The sequence below is a fragment of the Xiphias gladius genome, chromosome 2, assembly GCF_016859285.1.
Source record: "Xiphias gladius isolate SHS-SW01 ecotype Sanya breed wild chromosome 2, ASM1685928v1, whole genome shotgun sequence".
NCBI lineage: Eukaryota > Metazoa > Chordata > Actinopteri > Istiophoriformes > Xiphiidae > Xiphias > Xiphias gladius.
Genome location: NC_053401.1, coordinates 4690171 through 4706457, shown reverse-complemented (window position 1 = coordinate 4706457; position 16287 = coordinate 4690171). Strand labels below are relative to the sequence as shown.

Sequence of the window (16287 nt, the reverse complement as noted above, 5' to 3'; positions counted from 1 at the left end):
GAAAGATGCAGAAATCTTGACGAGCTAAATCACAAAGTGCCAGAAATTACAAGGAATATTTCATCGTCAAGGGAAAATCTACCCAAACACGACTTGCATAAATTCACTCTCCTAAAAAAGCAGACCCAAGTGACTGCTAGGGACCCAAGGAAAAAGGCCTGAAGACCTGAATTAGACCTGTTCCAAATATGGTTGACCCAAACTAAGAACACAAACACTGGCAGGATTATGATGCACCACCAATTAAGGAGCAAAGAAAAAAAAAACTTCATGTCTCAAGGCTTGACCTGGCAAAATCCCAGAACAATGTAACAAAAATAAGGCCAAAGCCCTTGAATATTTATTCATTAGTCCCATGCACTGAAAGGACTTGTCCTCAGGTGTAAAACAAAGTAAGCTTTGAAAGGAAAACGGTTTATTGTCATTTGAATGGTTAACATTTGCAGACCTGAGAGATGCGCAAGTGACTTGGACTTTGATTATGAAAACTTGTGACTTGACTTGTATTTGCTCTGAGGGACTTGAGATTAGACTTACAAGTGCTCCGCGAGCCTTAAAAAAGCAGCTCTGGTAAACATTAACATCCTGTGTGAAATTTACTTATGTCGCACTGCATGAATTCTGGGTTCTGAACTCAGAAGCTTTCAATCAGTTATTTTTTTTCTCCCACTTCATCTTGCCAAACTAATAAGCATTTGAATTAGAACTGCACCCGTGGTCTTCTGTTTTTCTGACCCTGATTGGGTGGTAACCAGTGTGTCCAACACCTTGATCACAAGATTAGTCATTTGTTATCTGCCACTGTGTTTGCTAAGTGTCTTTCAAACTTGCGGCTACTTTTGGCTAATGATGGACTAATACCCGGCCTAACTGAAAGTGTGTCCTGCCACATTGTGTTACCACAAAGTTTTCCCAGGGATTTCCTCTCAGCGACTCCCTAATTTATCAGCCGAGGCAACAGTTCCTTTTTCTCACCTGAGGGATTATTTTACCAAACATCAGCAAATGTATGAGTTTGACTTCCCAACTGAAAAACCTTTACAGGAGAATGTGTGTGTGTGTCTGTGCGTCTGTGCGTCTGTGCGTCTGTGTGTGCGTCTGTGTGTCTGTGTGTGTCTGTGTGTGTGTGTGTGTGTGTGTGTGTGTGTGTGTGTGTGTGTGTGTGTGTGTGTGTGTGTGTGTGTGTGTGTGTGTTTGGGAATAGACTGGACACGTTGCATAAAACATCCAAGATAAACTGAAATCTCTCTGTCTGTGAAAGCTATTCTAATGTAAAAGGGAATGTGGAGGTTTTTCTGCAGCTTTTTGGGATGTTGCTGGGAAAGAGTGTGTGTGTGGTGCGTGTGTGTGGTGCGTGTGTGCGTGCGTGTGTGTGTGTGTAGCGTGTAGGGGGGATACCTGCAGCGGAGCGTGTTGTGTGAAATCCCCTCGGAGAGGAATGGCAGCTCCACACCCAACCAGCGTGGGCTGGGATTTGCATGGGCACTGAGCCACATTGTCACTGATCCGCTTTTAATTGGGTGTGACGATGAGAACTTTGGAGCCTGAGGGGGGAGGTGGGGGTATGTGTGTGTACGTTGTTGGGGGGGGCGCTCTGGGGTAGGGGGGTTTGAGATTGTGTGGATAGAAGGCAGGGACTTTTACAGTGAATTCATAATCTAGATAAGTCATTTGTTCTAATCTTGAGTTATTATTTTCAAAGGTCAACAGTTGTAAAACTTTACAGCACATTTCTATATACAGTATGGGCTTTTAATTCTCTGATTATATTAATGATATTTTACAGTATATACACATAATGTATATATTGTAAAGATGTTTATATTTTGACAGTTGTTTCAATTACTAAATTTTCTGGGGTTCGTATTTGAACTGTACATTTTTTTTCCATGGCTCTAGGGATAGCGGAGTAAGTTGGTCCACCGCTCCAGGCCAGGCTGGAATATATCAAACAACAGTTTGATAGATTAACGTGAAATTTTGTACAGACGTTCGTGGTCCCCAGAGGTTGAATCCCCATGACTTTGGTGACCGTCTGACTATTCCTCTAGCGCCACCAGCAGGTTGACATTTGCCGTTTTTAGTGAAATATCTCAACCACTGTTGGATGTGTCACCACGAATTTCCGTACGCACATTCATGCCTGCCTCAGGATGAGCGGTTTATTCTTAACCTTTTATGTAGCACCACCATTAGGCCAAAATTTCATTTTTTTCCAAAAGATTGGTTTGTGACCAAATACCTGTAAAATTAATGAAAGTCCCATCAGCCTCAGCTTTGCTTTGTGTTCAGTGCTAATTGTCAAATGTTAGCATGCTAACATGCTAAATTTTGATATTGAACATAGTAAACATTATACCTGCTAAACAACATCATGCTAGCATCGTGTGTGTGAGCATGTTAGCGTGCTCAAAGCTCCGCTGGCCTAGCTGTAGACTCTTAGTCTTGTTACTAGTCTTGTTGTATATTAAGACACTTAATATATCAACAACATCGTTATACTAATTAAACCAAAGGCTGCAACAAACAATCAAAAAAAAGAGTCAATTCACAGACAGCTGATGCAGTTGCACCTTTGGTAACTGATAAAATGAGAATAGCAAAGTATCTCAAAATTTTACTTTTGCATTTCTAGTTATTATAATCAAGGACTGAATTTGCCTGAAGTTTGAGCTTTAATGGGTCATTTAGTCTCATCTTAAAAATATTTAAAAATTTATATTTTCCTAGTATTTCAGACTTTGGTGTCTCCCCCTGCAGAGCTGTCTCCTGGCCTGGCAGCGCTGACGGTGGGCTGTGACTCAGGGCATCTGGGCTCCTTGTCCCGGGTCCGGCTGCTCCTCTTGGACCGGCCGCAGCCTGAGACCCTGCCGAGTCCCCGTGTTTTTGAGGAGGATTTCTCACCGGTGCAGGACTGGACTATTCTGAGGATGCAGTATGATCCAGGATTGACTTCGGAAGGTATCTGAAGGATAAAGGATTAAATCTTGCACCCAAAACACCTTGAAAGAAATGCTATCAAACACCAGAATAAACAATTTTGAGCATGAAAATTGATAGGAAACAGGAGTTTAAAAAAAAAAAAAATCATAAATCAAAGTCCAATTACTAGCTTTTTCTGGAGCTTCCAACCTGAAAGCAGAAAGTTGAAAGCTCTGGAAAACCAGAAATTTGTTTGTCAAAGTAAAATCAACACATTTCATATCAATGACAAAATTCCCATTACACTTTTTACAATTTTAGTACACTGATAAAAATAAACTTCTCCACGAGAAACCAATATCCAGCTCCCAGTATGATGAAGTGTTTGCTGGCAAATCTAGGAGATAGTGTTGTCTATAGGAATTTGCGGGGAAGCAATATAAACTCAGTTCAATGCCAGGATTAAATATAATCCAGCGAAAAGACCCAGATACACTTGATACAAGTGGATTGTTAATGCCAGGTGGAAAAAGAGGAAGTTCACACTCAAAAGACAAACTTTGAGTCGGCATCAAGTTTCCTTCGTAACTATCGAAACCTGTTTATTCAGTTGAGCCGTGTCTGTGATTTATCTGTCCTGTAAACACCTGAAACAAACTTTACCTGTTATTTAGGTGAGAATATTTTCAAAAAGCCCACCGAGACTGACAAGCAATCTCGGTTTACTGAGTCTAAACGTCCTGCTCTGACAAATCTTTCTGACAGTTTGAATGAGATCGTTTGATAAGCGAAAAACCGTCACTTTAATAACAGGGAGCAGTCAGACAGGTGTGTGTGTGTGTGTGTGTGTGTGTGTGTGTGTGTGTGTGTGTGTGTGTGTGTGTGTGTGTGCGTGTGTGCGTGTATAAAAAAAAAAAAAACTCATGACCAGATGGGGAAAAACATGACACTGTAGGTGTGTTTTCTCGGTCCATAGCCGGCCTTGAGAGTAAGCAGTGCCTTTATGGCCGTCAAGCAGCTTTTCTTTTTTTTTTTTTTTAACGAGCTGTGATACCACCTCTCATCTCCTCCCTGGCATGCCGCGGCGAGCTCTCAACTGCTTTTCCCCCAAAGGTGTGGCAACTGAGAGGTAAGGTTTGGGGTTGGGATGTCAGGATGGGCCATATTAATAAAGATCAAACCGCTGGAGTGGATTATTAACTGGGAAAGTCCAGCTAAGATTGCTGGAGACACTTAGAACCAAGCACTGCATACATAACAATGGATAAGAGGCTGAGGAGAGTGTGTACAGAACGCTCATTTAGTCTAGCGCTGTTTGTTTATAGTCTGATAACGCCTCAGAGAGGGAGATAAAGTCAGTAGAGGTTTAAAGGTTCAGTTCAACGAAATTACAAAGAAACATCTCTCACTTAACTCTATTGCTATGTAGCCACGCAGATGGTTTGGGGTTCATTTCTCCAGGTTTTGAGATCTTTGCCTCTGAGTTTTATGCCCCCATTTCTCGGTGCCCACAACACGGAAAAATGACGGCAGCATAAAAAAAACCATGATGCACCGTGCATGGGAATGGAGAAGTAGTTACACCAGCAATATGCCGTCAACCTGTTATTAGCGAACACACACAGGGAGAGTGGCTCCAGGGATGGCAATGTTAGTCTGTCCACTGCTTCGGTCCATACTGAAATATCTCCATAACTACTCAATGCACTGCCATGAAATTTGGCTCAGACGTTAATGTTTTCCCAGACGACGAACCCTATTGACTTTGGTGATCCCTTGACATTTCCTCTAGCGCCACCATGAGGTTGACGTGTGGATCAGCTTGAAATGTCTCGATAAATATTGACGGATAAGCTGTGAATTCTGCTGTGTGTGGGTTTTTTGTTTGATTTTTCAAGGACAATAGAGGATGAATCACGAGGACTTTGGTGATCCCTTCCCTTTGCGTGTACCGCCATCGTAAGATCAACATTTTTATTTGTCCAGTTCTTTGATTTATGTCAGAATACTGCAAAATTAACGGCGTTCCCATCAGCCTCAGCTGTACTTGGTGTTTAGTGATCATTTTCAAGGTTTAGCATGGTAAAATGCTAAAATGATGGTGAACCTGGCTAATTTCGTTGCTCCGGAGGGCTGATGTCGCCATGCCTTTACTCCGGACAGTGAACGGTATTTCACAGTAAGGAATACTCCCCATGAAAACTGTTGACTGCGAAAAAATGTCAATTATCCATAGTAACAGGGACACTGTTTTTGGAAAGAGGTGGCGCTGTTGAATATTTAAATGTGAATTTTTTCGATGTAATGAGCAGCACAATTAAAATTCAGTTCACCTCCAGTCTGTTGGCATACATCCAGAAATCCCAGAGGCAGATATCTGGAAAATAAAATCAAAAACTATGTGCATGGCTAGATATCACTGGAAGAAAGTGACAGAATACGATTTCTGTAACTCAGAACTGGCTCTTTAGAAGCAAAAGAGAAGTTGATAGCCATTGTGCTGTTGTTTTTATTTTCATGCATTCGTACAGACAATCTGTCCGAGTTAGCTGGAAGCTTGTCTTTCCTCTCTCTGTGTCTCCAGAACAAAGTTTGCACCTGGCACGCTTCTGTAGACAGGTGCTCCTCTGGGGTTTTGTTGCTCCATTTTTCGCCATTATTTGCTCAGAGATTAAGAGCCATAATTGGAACTAATACACTACATTACTCTTATCTGTGCACATACACTCAAGTACAAAAGACAAATGTGCATGTGCAAGTGTGTGCCAGAGGCTCACATTTATGTACACCCATGCACGGATGCACAGGCCTGCCTGTCTGCTTACACCTCAACTGCATACACACAATGGCTTGCTCTCCCTTTAGCTTGACGCTGGGTCCTGTGTGGTTTTTTTTCAGGTGTTTTGAGACCCCTCACAGCTGGCAGCATCTCTGAAAGGTGTGACTCCGCAGGGAAAGTCCAGGAAAACAAATCGGTGAGTGGCGCTGCCCCTTGTGAAACCGCTTTTCACTCTCCACCCCCCTCCTCCATTCATTTATCAGATTTCCTCCAAAAGCAGGACGGCAGCTTGTCATGAGCAAACACTAAATCTTCAGGAATCAACTCCTATCAGACAATAACCCCAAACCTGGTACACATAGTCTCCCTCCCACACAAAGACCCCCTTTTACAAACGTGGACTGGTATGCATTTATAACTGTCATTCCAGTAAAACGAGCTAAATTGTTGTTGATAATTGAGACACAATATAACAGAGGGCACGCGGCGTGCAGCAGGTGTGTGGTTAATCAGTCACGGGCGGCAGGAGGGGGGAGGACCGACTGTACGGGAACAGGCAGCCTTTTACACCAGCTCATTGCTGTGTCGCAGGGGGGTTTGCTCGGCTAAAAGCCCGACACGGTGGGATTCTTTTGGAGGATGCACCACCACCAGGATCAGACAGGGTTTGAGGGGTGAGGGGTCAGGGGGGTAAACAGGGCTTGTGCATGCTGGGCTGCAGTGGAATGGACGCAGGTGCTCAACGTGATCTACGATTAATCTCCCCTTTATGACGGATGAGAGAGAGCCCCTGAAAAGCATGAATGAGACTCATAAGCCCCCCACAATTATGCCTAACCACAATGAGGAGCTGGAGTGCGCAGGGCAGGATTCATACGACCATTTGCATAATACAACTCACTGAAGCAAGTATTCACACACTGGATTATTTATAATGAAGAGAAGCTGATAAACCAGTGGTATGATTTGGGTTGTGAACTGGGAGGAGCTTTTAACATCATAAACTCCTAATTGAAACGTTTCATTGAGTGATGTGTTCCTCAACGTAAACACACGGGATTCTCCTGATTATTTTAACGATACTAATGGTTAATGTTAAGGCCATCAGTTTTAATTAGTTCAACTTCAAATGAGGTTCCTGTGGTGAATGGCTTTACATAAGACACCCATGGGCCTTGGCCGTTTTGAGGAAGTCGTCAAGGCCGGAACAATGCACAGAGGCAAACCTGCACGGGGGGTCATTTGGAGAAATTTTGATCGTACGTTCACATCTTTTCTGTTTTCCATTTTAAACCCACCTCCCAACACAACTTAGATCAACTAATCAGCCTGCTTGTACAACCCCTCACACGTCTCCTGGCCCGGCACTTGGGAGATGTGCCTGTCAGCCTCTCTGCCAGGCTCTGTGATCTGCAGGTTGCCCCTAACACCCTCCGCTATGTTGGTTCTCAGAGACGTTTACATGTATCTTCGCAGAAACGTAATTCCTGCTTCAGTCATAGCTGTAGGATATTGAAAATGCCTTGTTGTTCAGGTGGTGTTAACAACACTGCATCATACTTCCTTCATTCATCTGATATTGCCCAGAATCTGAATGTGATTTTATTTATGCTGCTGAATGCAAACTATATTAGCATAATCCTTATCTTAAACTCGCTGTTAGCAACGCACGCAACGTAATTTTAACATATGCTAATTGTGAGTCAAAGGTGATTTGTCCTCTTCAGCTTTACAAATTCCACAAGTCTACAAGATGCATCCCACGTACACTGCATTGTCCTTGTTGATTCTATACTATCCATAAAAAGGCAGAAATGCTCCAAAAATATCAATATAATATTTTTCAGATGTTAGTGCTTCAGTAGCTGTAGAATCTGTGGGATTTCGAATTTAGTTTCAGTGCACTTTCTGTTACTTTCATCAAGCATAACGCAGCTTCGCTGTTATCTGATTTAATGCAAACTGAAAACTTTCTGCTCTGCTTCATATTCAAAGCTTTCCACCGGCAAACCACTGGAAGGCTTTTATTCTGCTGCGTGGTGTGGCCAACTGCTAAATACTCATTCAATAAAATCCGATCCACAGCTAAATCTGGAGATTTTTCAGGAGCAGTTTTGTCATCAGTCCAGTGTAGGTCAATGACTTTTAACTGGAAACAGCATCTTCCAGCAGAAAGTTCCTGGTGTATGGGAAAACAGTTTGCACCAAAGATTTATCACAGACTCTGATCTTGGTTCCTAACGGCATGCTGAAGGTATTCAAACATGATGGAAATTAACTTTTTTATCAGGGGACCAGATACTTGCTAACGTACTTGCTCAGAATGCAATCAGGAGACTTTTGCCTATCCAAGCCATGGAAGTTCTTGAATTTTCTAATCACTTAACTTCTCATTAGGAATTATACTTTTTGAACCCAGGGTTTCTGCAATCACACAATTTTTTTTTTTAACTCCTTGGCAGATTGACTCTTCACATTGTGGTTGAACTCCTACTAAAACTTTTTCTATCTTCCTTCTCCTTGCAGGATCAGTCTGAAGGAGGCTCTGGGTCACCATCTTCATGGATCATAGACCCGAGTCCATCGTACAGCATGTTCAGATCCTCGTATTCTCCCTGCCCGTCCAATCACAGTACTGTATCTCTTGCATATACCCAGAAAATAATTATTTTTCATGGTCTGTGTGCTGCTATGACAGACCACCTCTCCTGTCTGAAACCTGTTGAAAACTGGCGCTCCCTCTTAAGAGCCTATAAGAACAATACTTAATCAATACAAGAGCCTGTCTTCAATGTTAGTGTCTGATCCGGTAAAAGCCCATTCAGTCCCTGTCAGCTCTGGTTTATTAAGAGCCATTGTCTCCTCACTGTCAACGCTGTGTTTGGTGTTCCCTTGCCTCCGGTACACTTAAGCCCACTAATCCTTGCTAGGGCCAGCTGGCTTGCAGTATCACCTTCACCTGTGTGGCCGGCTTGTGTACATTCATGAGTGATGGGTTCAGAGGCGGCGCTTACTGTACAGACCACAAACACTGGGAAGCTGGCACAGCAAGACAGGAAAAAGGTCAGGTGTACTGTCACCACATGGAAATGGAGAGCACCCTTCAGCTCTTTTTTTTTTTTTTCCCGCCTTCATTTGACCACATCTGTCATGCCGTGATCATATTCTGTTTCTTTCTCGCTGGCGACTCGCTTCTCCAGTAGCAGCCATTGTGCTACAACACTAATGGTCCGTGGAGCTCGAATAATGTCAGGGGCAAAGAGTCAGGAAACCCCAGCCTCTGCTACATTTTTGAATCTGTCTTTCTAAAGTCCCCAAACTTTATGGAATTGCAAAATTGCTAAGTGCTCTTTTTAATTGAAAGGAAAACTCAATTAAGAATGGACGACTGATTTAGGAGGGCCCAAACTGGTCTAGGGCCCTGGAACATATAGACAATTGTATAGACAAAAATACATCTATTAACTGTTTCAGGATTCTAACAAGGCTGGTGATGGGACACCCAGAAATTCTAAGCAATGTCTCTGTGTTTACCTTGATACTCTCGCCACCCCTGTCATCCCCACAAGTAGGAATGGGTTTCAAACGATTTAAAGGCCCTTTTTTAAGGGGGCAATGATTGATTTATTAGCTTGTTAAATGTATACAATGTACATCCATTGTCATGGCGTACAATGAATGAAATTCCCTTCAACTTTTAAATGCAGCTTTTTAACTCCTTGCACATTTTAAAACAAGACAGTTAAACAAGACAAGTTTAACTACCCTATAAGAATTAGACAAACATGAAAAAAAAGATGTCACCTAGAGGATTTGGGTAATGGCTTATATGTGCTTTGACCTTTTAGAGGCCAAAGGCATGGTCACCCATTGGGGGGGGAGGAAGGGAGGGGGTCATCAGCAGGGCGAAGAGAGGTTACGCCTGAGGTCACACAGTGTCTAAAAGATGCCCAGTGTGTGGCATGTCATTGTGTGGATAGGTGAGATTTGGTTACCCTGGAGGTGCAAGAAGTTCAACCTTTCAATAGGGCTCCTAAGTAATGGAGGGAATGACCCCGTTTTGACTCGATGTATATGCGACAGTTGAGAAAATGGGCTTGTGACAGCATTTGCATAAAGGATTGTTGATCTGTTAAAATGAACATGCTGAGTTAGGGAGGGTAGGTTGAAAATATATGTGTTGAAGAGGTGAGGCAAAGATAGTGCTTGAAAACCCCTGATGTAGACTAAACGATTAAAGCCGCATTCCTGCGATTTAGTATTGCACGTCCATAAAGCTGGAGAATTCACAAGAGGTCAAAATGGAAGCAGCAAAGACCAAGATATCCTGACATGTAGTCCTTAGTATCAGTCAGCTCAAACAACACTATATACTACATTTCCCATGCTCCAGCTGAATATTGTCTTTCATTAGGAAAGGGTTATCTTTCAAACTTTAAAAAGATCCCTCCAGAGCCACAGAAGGCGTTATACAACTGCTCTCAAGGGCTGAGTCATACCCCTCATGATGTTTAAACTGATCTTCGTTTGTGAAATCAGTGGACGTCCCTCACTTAATCTGATAAATATCCATGTTTTTTATTCAGTGATGAGCGATTTTGCTGATGCCTGTTCCACATCAATGAATCATCCACCTTTTTGGATCAATTGATAATGGTTGAGTGATTCGGAGATTAAACTGAAGCCTTAAATCAGCTGCGATAAGATGCTGCTGCTCCCCAGTGAGGCTCATGATAAGACCTTTGTCCATTTGCGCTCATCAGGAATTCATAGATAGAGTAATCCCTCCCCTCATAATTGTTTCATGACTGTTTCCCCGCTGCCCCGGTCACTCGGCGTTCACCCCAGTGTTTAGCATTCAGCTGCTACTGAAGATGTTAGCGTCCAAATGAATGTAGCGATGAGCGGGGCCACAAAGAGCACTAATCTGAACTGACCCTGGTGGATTGTTCCAGAAAGCTGAGGAAACTGCAGGACAGATTAGGCTCCAGAGAGACAGAGATGGTGCAAGCAGAGATTAGTCGTGTACTAAGCAAGGATCGTTTCCCCCCAGAGGACCACACACTGACAGTGTAGCCATGTCACCATTGTCTCTAAGCCACCACCACTGTGGACTCATTGGTTATTGTCTCTGAAATCCTCCAGCGTTTCCCCAAAAACCTGGGCTCAAGCCCTTTGATTGGCACTTGTCAGAGCTGATAGAGAGGGTGACGTGTTGGGAAAGGCTTCGATAAAGGAGCCCTGAAAGGAAAATCCCCTACCCATGAATAATAATTTGGCGAGGATTTTCCTTTTTACTCCACCCAGCTCCCATTCTGCCATTCTTTCAGGAGCTAGAGGAGTGAAGGCTCTGGGTGGCATCAGTGAATAGCCTCGGCACGCTAATTGTCTCGCTGATGCTCATCCCTTTCTCAAACATGCAAAGAAAGAGATACAAGTCCAACCTTCTTGCCTCTGCCTGGTAAGCTAGATGTTGGACCATGCTGCAGGGGGAGTCTAAAGGGCAGGCAGTGTGAGTTGTGGGTGGTGAATGTGTGTGTGTTTATTGTCTTCGATGGCCTTTTCGAGATCAGCGAGGGGATTTGACTTGGCCGCTCGCAGCCAAATCCAGCTATCTGCTGTGTTCAGATGCTCCGGTTGGTATGGTAACCTGCTCTGTGTGTTTTAGATGGGCTCTTGTTTCCAGCTTGAACTGACCAGTAATCACTGTGCATTCATGGATTAGGCCATGTTGGAGGTTAGGATAGGAGGCTTTCAAAAGGAAGAAACCAAATCCTGAATAATTTTAGTTGGAGGTTAACCCAGATTTAAAGATTATACATTATATAAACAGTCTGGGTTTACAGATTTTAACCTGTCCTCAAATAACTAGTCGATTAACTGATTAGTAAGTCAGCAGAAATTGTATTATCAGCGTTTTATTTGATAAATCACTGATTAATCATTAGGGTAGTTGCTTAGATGTGAGGACTCTGCGGCTTTTCTCTGTTTTATAGGATTGCAAATTAAATGTCTTTGGGTTTTGGACTGCTGATCTGCCGAAACAAACAATCTGAAGACATCCCGTTGGTACGTTGGCCCTGAGAGCTCAGCACACTGCAACTAAAGAAAACACGTGCAAATTGAAGAGACACAAGCACAACACAAACACATAAACGTAATTATTTAGTTCATTTTCCAACACGGCAGACTGGTAGTAACCTTCAGTCCATTTCAGTCATTGGTTGTATTGTCCGAATTCAGTTTCGTTTGTGCTCCATGTTTTATTTTCTTTGCATGTGTTTTCTTAAGTTGCGGTGCACTCAGCTCTCAGAGCCACCGTGCATTGATCTGCGGTGATGGGAATTTCTCACTAATATCAGATATTTTATAGACTAAACAGTTACTTGAGTAATTGTAAAAATTAATACCAGATGAATCTATAATTAATATAAATGCTGCCCCCCCATATTACATATGAAGCATTTATAAGAAAAGATGGGGATTTAAAAAAAAAAAAATAGTATTTACACGTCACATTTACCATGCTGTCACTGTAGATATCCCAGTGTTGCATATGAAAAAAAAAACAAATGATGAATTCTGTGCTCTAAAGTAGAATACATTACTCATCCTGTCGTCCGTTCTGGTGACATTGAAACTTGAGCAGGACGACGAGGCTGATGGCTGCGTGTGATTGTGTGCAGTGTGGTGGAAGACGGCCTGTCAAATGAGACATGGCTCCATCAATCTTGGCTGCTGACCTCTGCACGCTCACTGACAGGATAAATGAATCCGCGCCAGCATGTTTGTGGGGCCTGATGAATCTGCTGCCTGTCAGTTCCTCGACTGGCCAGGCTTCCTCCTCCTAATGAATAGAATCCATCTCCAAATGTATCACGTTTGAATTGTCGCTCATGTGCTAACACAAGTAACACTCATGTTTGCAAAAGCAGGTTGAAGAAAAGAGCCCGAAACTCTAGTAGAAACTGTTCCGAAAGACAATCCAAGCCTTCCTTAAGCTCAAGTCTGCACTGATGGTGCTCTTTGTCTCTTAGCTCCTGCACCAAGAAATGTATTCTGTGGACTTTGTATTCAGAGATAATGGGACTCTTAATTGGCTGGTCAGTGACAAAATGGACGGCTGTTTGGGTTTCAGAGAGAGCGTCCGTTCACTTCTTGAGACTCTGAAAGGGCTGAAGGGAGATGTGACTGTGGCATTTAGGGGAACAATGTGATGAGAATTGGTGTTTGTTAAAGGACCAGAAATGGGTTTTAGAGCTTTTTACCAAGTGGCTGCTTCCACGTGTGTTGATTGCATTGTTTATATTGAAAGAGTTAGTCTGTAGTAAGTAATAAATACATCTCAGAGAGTAACACATATTCAAGACTTCATTTGATTTTTTTAATGTATTTTATGTTGTATCTTCTCTGCTCCAGGTTCCAGCACACATGGAGGGGGTCCCTCCGAGGAGGAGTCCAATTATGCAGGATGGAGGGATCCAGTTGAGTCCTCAGCCGGAGGGAGGAGCCCAGAAAGCCTCGAACACAGATTTGAAGAGAAGGCAAGCAGGCTAGAGGAGAGGAAAACAAAGGTGCTGAACATGCTTTCCAAACTGCAGGACGACACCCCTCGCAAGAACAAAAGCAGCAAGGGCTGCTCCAATTTTGAGGACTGTGAGTTTATTACGAAATGAAAATGGGATTATTGTACAGTTTAAAGCAAACTTTAAGGCCTTAAACTCATTTTTAACCCAGATTCTTGCTGTTATTTATCATTATTTAGACTGATCCTGACCAAAATCTTATCAGTTGACTCACTGAAGAGCTACTGCCTGATCCACAGCTGTCCAATACAGTCTGAGCAGCTCACTGGCCTCACACTGAACTCACGCTGTACGTGTGGTATGTAGCCAGGCAACTGAAGCCAGACAACAGTTGTGGCAAACAGAAGAAGTTGTATCAAAACAGTAAAAGAAGGGCGCAGATGATTAATGCTCATCTGTATGCTTTCATAGCTGGGGATGTGATGCTGGTAAAACAAACGATCTAAAATGGTATCAATTGGTAATCAGTTGTAGTTAAAATCATTTTATATAAAACCAGTAACTTGTCAGCTTTGAAAACTCAAGGAATAATCAAGCAGGGCAATATATGGGCAATCAAGTCATAAATAGTGAAGCAATACATGATTAAATGCAGTGCAGAAAACTTCAAGCTTAAAACAAATTCATTTGAATAGGAACAGTGCGGGGAGAGGCTGCGGGGGTGGCAGCACCTGTAAACACCAAATCTTTTGATCATCGCAGATGATTAAAATGATCGTCATCGTGATATAATTCCAGAGTTGTAAAACCCTGTCTCGTAATATTATAATCCACTGTGCAGTGTTCTGGTGTCTGATAAGAATTCAGTTTCTTGGATCTGTTACTCTAACTGGACATCCCACTTAAAGCAACACCGTCCCCCACCGACATTAACTTGCGTGTCTCCAAACGCAGGGCTGTTTTCTGTGCGAATGCCCACTAAACCCCTCGGTGAACTCATGTTGAGGCCTGTGTCCATTTGCTTTTCAGGACTATGTTAAAGACTAGGCATAAGTCATACAAGATGTAAGCTCTGCAGCGCAGAGAGTTTTGGTCAGAGATGCCCGTCAAGATAAATAAATATAAGAAAACAAGGCCCTGGTTGAAAATGGTAAGTCTTATACTTAACTGCTTAAAATCAAGGGTTCTCCTACTCACCGGTGTTTGAAGGCTAAATCTGTCCCTGCCTGCCAACTCTCTTCTTTGCATCCTATTCACTCGCTGGACCATGTGGGAAAAACACAAACACCCTAACACATTTACCCAACACTCCTCTCCCTTCAATTACAGCACTTGATTTTTAGAATTGCCTTTTTTTGCAGACAGGAGTTTAGCCAGGAGTTCTCCAGTTTCCCTCAAGTGCCTAATTTGTGGCATCCAAGCCTTTGTGAGAGCGCTGGGGCCGGCGGGTCAGACAATAAGCATCCACACCTAAGGTCAAGGTTGAGGGCCCGGCCCTCTGCAGAGGTCAGTCAGGTCAGAGTTCTCCTGTGAGTGCTGGCACCCATGAATGGGACTGATTGGACAGGTTTGTTCAGACGGTAATCAAGCAGGATGAAGAACCCTGCAGCTGGCCTCGCAATTCTGCAGCAAGGTTATTGCTGATGGAAAGCTTTTGTGTTGTTACAGGAGTAGGGGTCTGTGGTGTGCATACGTGTGTCCTTATTCTTGTGAAAATCAGGCTGAGTTTTACATCAACAGTGTGAGGGCAGTTTTGCAAAGTGACGTCATGTGGGTCTTTGGTTCTTTAAGGCACTATAAACGATATTTTTACGACAGCATTTCAAATGACAACGTGAAAACAGTGCGACAGTGTGAAAGAGGTCGCTCGTAGGAATAAACTTACAATTAGCATGCAAATCTGTCCAAAGCAGCTGTTTTCAGCTAAAAAGCTCCAAAAGCCCACGGTACACAACCTGCTCAGCATCAAACAGCAGACAGACACAGTTAGAGACCAGCTGGTGAACATAGTGGAGCACTGGTGGAGTTGCTGGAGACCAAAACCAGAGCTAAAAGAGAGTGAATATTTGACTTAAATCCATCAGGTCGAAACAAATGTGACTCCAAGTGAATTATAGTGTTGCCCCTTAACCGCTGGATGTGTAAAGACATAACTGTTTGCTAAAAAGTTCGTCATGTCAACTTAAAAGCTGATGATATGTCAGTGCTGTGGTCCCAACTTTGCACCCCAGTGACCAAAAAAGTCACAAGCGACTCGTTTCAGGCCAGGGTTTGGCTTAGACTTAAAGTGAGACTGTGAAACTTGTGAGCGAGGAAATAACAAACTCAAAAAGTTGAATTTGTGGCTACAGTTTCACTAATGTTTGGAAAATTTACGTACTGTATGTAGCGCGCTGCATAACCAATAGTAATATGTCAGTTTGCTGCCCTTTTGACTCTTCTCCACTTGCTCTACTATCAAATTACTGTTGCTTGTCGCCTGTGTACACAGCGACCGTTGTTCAGCAAACCTAACACAGGCTCATGATTAAAAATAAGAATTAGAATTAGACGCATCATATTGTTGCCGCGTGGTTATGTGTCTGCTCATCAAAAGGTTTTTTTTTTTAATGTTCCTCCGCTGAATGCCGGACTTTACGGTAAACCTGGTCCTCTCGCGGTGAGGACAGCTCGGAAAATGCTTCCAGTAACAGAAAAATCAGGATAAACAATGTGACAGAACGAGCTGCTGGTTATGTGCCAGATCCCCCTGGCACATAACTAAATAACTAACTAAATGAAACAAACAATAAATCTTGATGAAAGATTGAAAATTGATTTTCTCCTACAGTGTATTTATGTGTAATTTATTGATCTATGACCCCATTTTACCCATTTTAACACTTTCTGTCTTCTGTATCTGATCAGTTTCCATATATTGGTATCATATGAAGTACTCTGCGATTAGGCTTAATGAATACATTTTTGGTGAAAGTTAGGTTGAGAGGATCGGAGGTGAAGTTGTTCATAACACTAGAAGTAAAATGATGTGTTGTGTGCCTGAGGTATTGTTTAGAGACA

At 42.8% G+C, this 16287-nt stretch overlaps 1 protein-coding gene across 1 annotated transcript in view; it reads left to right on the top strand.

Moving 5' to 3' along the window:
• Positions 1-16287, top strand: part of LOC120801970 — a 39631-nt gene that overhangs the window by 6101 nt on the left and 17243 nt on the right. Inside the window, exons 3-6 of the mRNA XM_040149365.1 lie at positions 2761-2961; positions 5821-5897; positions 8228-8333; positions 13121-13357. Of these exons, the coding sequence (XP_040005299.1) occupies positions 2761-2961; positions 5821-5897; positions 8228-8333; positions 13121-13357 (621 nt within the window). The remainder of the gene's footprint in view (positions 1-2760; positions 2962-5820; positions 5898-8227; positions 8334-13120; positions 13358-16287) is intronic.